The 7699-nt window shown below is 27.1% G+C and overlaps 3 protein-coding genes across 3 annotated transcripts in view; 1 reads left to right on the top strand and 2 right to left on the bottom strand.

Annotated features, from left to right (window-relative positions):
* LOAG_17461 (hypothetical protein) overlaps nucleotides 1-1464 on the top strand; it is a gene marked incomplete at both ends in the record, with an annotated part of 2639 nt that extends 1175 nt beyond the window's left edge. The window contains 2 exons of the mRNA XM_020450123.1: nucleotides 860-981; nucleotides 1316-1464. Of these exons, the coding sequence (XP_020306240.1) occupies nucleotides 860-981; nucleotides 1316-1464 (271 nt within the window). The remainder of the gene's footprint in view (nucleotides 1-859; nucleotides 982-1315) is intronic.
* A 458-nt stretch (nucleotides 1465-1922) lies between these two features.
* LOAG_10888 (hypothetical protein) lies at nucleotides 1923-2123 on the bottom strand (the record flags this gene model as incomplete). Its single annotated transcript, XM_003146411.1, has 1 exon — nucleotides 1923-2123. One exon carries the CDS (start codon nucleotides 2121-2123, stop codon nucleotides 1923-1925), a length of 201 nt encoding a protein of 66 aa, XP_003146459.1.
* Nucleotides 2124-4142: 2019 nt separating this feature from the next.
* Nucleotides 4143-4759, bottom strand: LOAG_10889 (hypothetical protein; the record flags this gene model as incomplete). Its single annotated transcript, XM_003146412.1, has 2 exons — nucleotides 4143-4292; nucleotides 4645-4759. Coding segments are annotated over 2 exons (265 nt in total), but the record flags the coding sequence as incomplete, so codon positions are not given.
* Between the last annotated feature and the right edge of the window lie 2940 nt (nucleotides 4760-7699).

The raw sequence follows: 7699 nt of genomic DNA on the forward strand, positions 1-7699 counted from the left end.
TGCTCTGGTGTCCTTTCTACATCTAGGTTTGATTTCTTTTGTACACGGACCTATAATTTGTCGATATCAGATAATTACAACATAATAAATTATTTGGTAATAACAGTACTGCATTTGAAAAACGTTTCAGCGGTAAGAATATTGTTTATTTAGATACAGACAGTTTATTTAGATACAGACAAATTTGCTACACAAAATGAAAAATTAAACGCATGATATCTTAGCTAGAAATTTCCACCAGATTGTTAATATTAAGGTTTGAAAAGGAAGGGGTAAATGAGGTTTTCATGTAAATACTTCATCCGATTAAGGAGAATTTCCGGATTTTGTAGAGGGATACTGGGTTTAGTGTATTCAATAATATTGAACGTCAAAGTTGTTGAAAACGTGCATACAAATAAACTTTTAATGATTAAAAAAACGATGGAACTTTCATATAACTCAGATTTAATTGTTCGCTCAGGAACGCGTCATAAATGTTTCGTCTTATGACATAGATGGCCATCAAAAATGCCTGTGTGTGGTTTCTGCAGCAACCATATGATCGGATTGATCGCCCAGGAAAATAGCGTTTGAAGCTTTGCAAGGAGACAATTTGAAAATTGAATAGAAGGACGAGAAGGCAATTTAAAAAATACATCGATGTGCCTAAACAGCATGGATTGTGTTTAGCGGTGTATGATACCATGTTACGATGCATAATAATCCATGACTTTATCAAAAGTGGGATAACAAGTTGCATGGAGATACGAAGTCATCGTTGATCAGGTGATTTTGTATCTTCATGCAACTTGTTGTACCATCACTGATAAAGCTATGAATACATTTGTTTGGTGTTGAACATATTGATGCGTTTTAGTTCCGTGGCAAGCCTTGATGCGGCAACTGCTCCCGACTCGGTAACTTTGAATAACGAAGGTCAACCGCTTCCGAAGAAAGCTAATCGTTGTCATGTTTGCAAGAAACGTGTCGGCCTTACTGGTAAGCATTGTTAGAGCATTTCAGAATTTAATTCTGGATCTCGTTTCTTTACTTTTTTCTTGTCGTCATTTTGAGCTTCTTTGATTGGCCCATTCGGTAAACTGAGAGCAAGAAAAAAAAGGGAAATAAAGCAGAACTCTGTACTTTGCACTGAGAGGATATATGCAGATTGGATGTAAATTTTTTTTGCCTAAATAAGGCAGTCGATGAAGAAAGTCCTCAACAAAACATAGCCCCTCAAATTGCAGCACTCATCAAATTGCTGTTAGCTCTATAACGCTTAGCAAAGACCTTTCATAATTATTAGAAATAAAAGAATGAGGCCATTTTGTAGGTTTCGTGTGCCGTTGCGGTGGTTTGTACTGTGGCGAACATCGTTATGATACGGCGCATGATTGTTCCTTTGACTACAAAACAATGGAGAGAGAAGAAATTCGTAAAAATAATCCGGTGATTGTCTCGGAAAAGATTCAGCGGATTTAGGCTGTGTTTTATATTGGTTGCTCATTGAAGGACAGCGAAAAACTTCTGCACACTTTCATTATACCGCTAATTTTCTGTACTTTTGTCGAAAATTTCATCATATAAGATAAAAGACAGGAAAGCAGCTCTGAACGTTTTATTGCTAGTCCTTCCTTTCCCACCCTATCCCAATCAATTTTTTTTCTTCTATTATAATTAGTTTGATTTTTTGGGAATTATTCGCTCTGTTTCTGAAGGATTGTCGAGTTTTAAAAAAGTGGCTTTTGGCTTTTTAAAAAGTATGTCGAGTGCTGTCTATTGTCTTCATCAGAGCATCCCCAATTACGTTGCTTTTTCTGTTTTTACGTTTTTTGTCTTGTCTTTACGCTATCGTATATCCAATTTCTAACGGTTTTTTTTTTTTTTGGTTTTCTACGTTCGTTAATCTTCCAAGCCTTCTTTGAAGTTTGGTAACTGGTTCAGTTAAACGTTTGCTTTTTTTTAAGGAAATACATGAGTGGTCGTTTTCTATATGAGCGTGTATGTGTATGTGCGCGCGTGTGTGTGTCTGTCTGTGTCTGTGCCTGTGCGTGTGTGTCCGTGTGTGTGTGTGTGTGCGTATGTGTATGTGTGTGCACATATGTGTATGTGTTCGTGTGTGTGTGTCTGTATGTGTGCATTTGTGTAACATGTTCTGTGGGTCAATGATTCTTTCGGAATCATATGGGGTTAAGGATGTTGTTTATTTTGTTGGAGAAGGGAAAAGAGAGGAGGGGATTTGTCTCGAGTTCATTGCAAGTTCAGATTTGGCCAACTGTAATATTTCTGAAAAATTTCACTTTGTAGAAGATATGATAATATGTTTCAGAAGTAATCCTCTTGGCATGTAAAATCTTCGCAACAATTTCGTCGCGTCTTAAGATTAAGTGGTCTTGGGATAGGGGGTTTTTTTTCCTGTGGAAGTGAGGAAGTAATTTGTATCATTCCAGTTTATCTTGCTGGTAGAATTGTGAAAGTAATGGAGAAAGTTCCAATTAAATGAGGTTCATGTTTGAATATAACCATTAAAATCCAAATCCAATGATTGGACAATTTCTGCGGTACACTATGTTATTAATATCTACTTTTTTTTTTTTTTTAATAGGAAAATAGAATATGGGTAAGAACGAATTTTCTTGTTTGGCTTCTCTTTTTCCATACATATTATAGGCATGCACCGATTTCTGTTAAAACATTCATTGATAGAAGTGATACCGCATGCACACCTTTTTATGTCAACTTTTTATCAGTTGCTAAAAATAATCCTGTATTCTTGCTTCTTGAACATTGATTTAGTTCGATTTTGTATAAATGATCCTTATTTACTGACATCGTGAATTTCTTTTTATATGTGAACACATAAAACTCTATTATTTCAAATGGTATACTTCAGTGTTACATTTAATTTTTCGTTTTCACAATAAGATGATGAATATATATAAGCAAACAGCTGCTGCATTAGAAATGTTCAAAGAAGTGAAAAGGAATTTTTTGAGATGTGATATCAAGTTTACGGGATTTATATATATATATATAATTAGGGATTCTAAAATTTGGAAACTCAGGAAAAAATATGAAGTAGAAATATGCCAAGTGTTAAAAGAGAATTAATGGAAGGAATTTCACTGGTGCTGATACTTGATCGAATTTCAGCATTGAATGAGGAAAATTCTTATGAGAACATATATTGTGTAGTGGAATTACTTTGGCTTGATATCTAACTTTTCCATCAGAATATCATAAAAAAGGCTAATTTCAATTTTGTCAAATTATTTCCATCCAACTTTATCAATTACCCTTTTACTCTTCATTCTTATATTGAGTCAGCTTAAAATTTCCCATTGGGAATTTGTTTCCCGTGATATTATATGGCTACTTCCGATTTATGATATTACCATTCAAGATTTTCTTTTTTTGTATTTATTTGAAATATTGGTTGATTGGTTGGGTTAATTTATCATCCAAAGATTACATGATAGTGGTGGTTATTAAGTGAGTGATGGTATCATCATCATTTTAACAAATTCAATCATCTCTTTTCTCCCAGTAACGTTTTCCTTTTGTTATTGGTCAATTAATTAGGGACTTCTTTTTCTTCCCACGCTTGATATTCCATACGAAATTAAACATTATCATCTCTGAGAATTCTCGGGATATATCCTTGTCTTAACAGAGAAGCTGAGAGAAAGCTGGAGATATAAATAATACTCAGAATTTGATTTTCATCTTCATTTCAATTTTATTCCTTAGTATTGATCGCATTTATCACCTTGAAATTTATCATATCAAATGTTAAAAATGAAATCAATGGATGAATTAAATTAGATGGTAGCATAACAGCTCCAATTTGAATAACTAAAACAAATCTGATAATGAAAAAATTATGATGCATTTGAATAGATCATTGTTTTAACATCAATTTTTTCTTTTACTCTCCTTAAAATTGAGATTTTTTTATTAGATTCTGACAAGACAAAATTTTAAATTTGATTCAATTTGGAATGAATTTAAAATCACTATCGATCACAATGCTTTCTTCATGCAAAAAACTTTTTAAATTAAAATAAAAAATGGGAATTTGATAAAAATTCACAAATTTTTAACAATGAGGAATTCATTTGTTCATAAATATATCATTATTTAATAAATGTGTTTAACTACTATTCATTAAATCTTTTCAAATAATTCGCATATCGTTCCAAACGTTTTTGATAATTTAATCGAATTTCTTCAATTTCTGATATTGAATTACGTGTTATTGTCAATTGTTCTTGACGATTTTTACGATAATTATCAACTCTGTTAATATCCTGAAATATTTATATATACTAAATTTTGTTTCATAAAACAGTTTAATAATAAATATTATTAATTTATGTGATATGTAAAAATCTTTTAATTGCTAATGTTTGCTAGCTAATTAATCATAAATGTTTTAATTAATATTTTCAATGGAATTTTTTGTTTTCTTCATTAATCTGTCAACAAAATTATCCGTTTTTTTTTGTCATTTAAAAATATCTTTTCTTTTAATCTCCAAATGATTCATCCTTTGATCTGACAATAATCCACTCTATGATTATTCATTTTGAACATTACATATTTTTACTAAAATTTATTAAATATAATTTTGGGGAGGAGGGGAATGAAATTACTGTAAACCTCGGCGATAGCTGTAACAATATTCTGATAATTATTAATTGATGTTACTCGTTTAGCTTTCTCTAAAGTACTTAGTTGACGGATAATGTGACATTTCGTATCGTCCAATGTTGGCCTTAAATAATTTTTAATTAAATATTAGATGAAATAAGAGATTAGAACATGCTCAATACTTAAATACTCAAATAAATATATTAACGAAAATAATAATTACTGTATTATATTGTTAATAATAAATCATAATTACATTGCATAAATATAAATATATTAAAATATTAGTAATCGTAGATGTATTATTATAGCAAATGAAATTGAAATTCACATACAGGTATGTAAAATGAAATTTCAAATTGTTTAGTTTCATTATTACATTTATTTAACAATAATTGATAAGCATTACTTTAACCTTAACTATTTCCTTACTAGTTATAATTAGCAATATTACCTTGCAATAATTTTATTCTTCAAACTATAACTCATGTAAAGTATGTTCCCGAAAAATATCCATTAATAAATGAATAAATTAAATAAATAAATTACCAATCAAATGAACAAATATAAAATAAATAAACAAATCAATGGAATGGACAATAGATATATTAATTGAATAAATATAAAGCAAATAATTAGTCAATTGATTTATTAATTGGGTGAATAAATAAGGAAATAAATAAGTAAACAGTTGAATAAACAAGTGGATGAATAAGTGAATTAATTAATAAACGAATAGTTAAAATATTGGTTAAGTATAAAACAAGTAAATCAATTAGTTAGTTAAATGAATAGGCAGAAAATGAAATAATTGAATAGGTAAATGAATGCATGAATGAATGTATGAATAAATGAATAAATAAATAAGCGTAAAATAAATGAATAAATAAATAAATAAATAAATAAGTAAATTGATTAATTAAATATAAAACAAATACATAAATTAATTAGTCAAATGAATGGACAAACAAACAATTAAATGAATAAGTAAGTGAATGAATGAATGAATGAATAAATGAATAAATAAGCATGAAACAAATGAATAAATAAGTAAATAAATTGGCTAGTCAATTAATTAACTAATAGATAGATAACTAATTAATTGATTAATTATGTGCAAAAAAATGAGTCAATTAATTGATCAAATAAATGGGATAAATAAATAAATAATTAAATTAATAGAATGAATAAATGAAAAAATAAGTAAGCATAAAATGAATGAAATTACTCGAAATATGTACTGAAATATGAGAATATGAAATGAATTTTAAGAATAATCTTTGATCATTTTTATGCTTTTAAAACATACCGATCATTATTTTGATGTGGAAGTTTTTGAAAAATTTCATCTTCTTTATGGAATGTATGACGAGCAAGAAGTTGTGTTAGATTATTACCAGGACAATCACTTAATAAACATTGTTCCACGTATCGCATCGTTCTGCAACAATTTAGAGAACTAAATAAAGTATTATCTTAGCAGGATAATTAATTAATTACTTAAATCAAGAAGGAAAATTAATTTGTTAATGATTGAATTTCAAAATTTTCAATTAATAATTATCTAAGGAATGAAAATTTTGGGGGAATTAATAAATTTTAAAGAAGTTAATGATTGAATTTATTAATGATCAAATTTTTTAATTAATAATTATCTGAAGAATGAAAATTTTTGGCAATAATTTCTTTTAATTTTTATTTTGGAAAAATTTTCAATTATTTATAATAATAATTGAAAAAATTATAACCTTCGTAATAATTCTTCATGATTATCATTTTCATCGGGTATAAAAGGATGTAAATGAAGTGTTACATGTTGATGTATCTTATCATCTGGTGATAATGTATCAGTGATAAATTGTTTCAATCGTGAATTCTTTGGGATTATCTGATGATTTATCTAATTATTCACTTAGAAATTGTATAATAATTAGTTTTTTCTTTCTAATGCAGTTATGTTCTTTTTTTTTAATCATTCAATTTCTTAAATCAATTATCACAATATTGTTAATAATTGTTACTAATTATCATAAAACAATACAACGAATGAAATACTTTCAATGGCAGAAAAAAAAAATTATTGCAACTGGTTATTTGAATTGATTATTTAAACTATTAATTATTCTAATAATACAAAAACATGCAATCGATAAAAATTTATTATTAAAAAAGAAAAAAAATTATTTTCAAACGATTATAAATATTTTTGCCAATAAATTTGCATATTAACTTCATTGACGTCATTTTGAATCATTTGAAGTGTGACATGAAGTTGATGCATTGTTATATGAAGTACAGGTCTGTATGGTCCATACTTATCCCATTTCTCATCTTCAATATTATACCTGTATACAGGTGAATTTCGCATTACCGATTTAGTAAAATGCCATCTAAAACAAAATTGATGAAATTTCCTTTTTTTTGGCAAAAGTGAAAAAGAAAATAAAATGAAAGGAATGAAAATTTAGAAAAATAGTAATTTAAATTAGAATAATTTCCAAAATTTAAGTGTTAATAATTGTGAATTTTCCCTAAAAAATATTTATTGGTACTGTCAAATTAAATTCATTTTTTCAATGTAAAAAAACAACAATTAGATTATTGATAAAGGAAATTTTTCGAATACAAATTAATTTTTTCATATATTAAATCAATCAATAAATCATTAGTTTGCTTACTTTGAAATGGTGTTGATTTTCGTTATAACATCATTTAGTGAATTTAGCCAATATTTTTCAATGCCATACTGAAAAAAGAACGGAAAAGAAAAAAGAATAATCAAAAAAAATTTCATCAAATTTTACACAAAAATTTATCATTTCAAGCGTTAAATAAGCAATAAATTTGAATATTACTGGTATGCAGTAATAATGATAATAATAATGATAATAATAATGACAATAATAATAATAATAATAATAATAATAATAATAATAATAATAATCAATAATAATAATAATAATAATAATAATAATAATAATAATAATAATAATAATAATAATAATAATAATAATAATAATAATAATAATAATAATAATAATAATAATAATAATAATAATAATAA

Source organism: Loa loa, assembly GCF_000183805.2.
Source record: "Loa loa unplaced genomic scaffold supercont3.79, whole genome shotgun sequence".
NCBI classification, from domain to species: Eukaryota; Metazoa; Nematoda; class Chromadorea; order Rhabditida; family Onchocercidae; genus Loa; species Loa loa.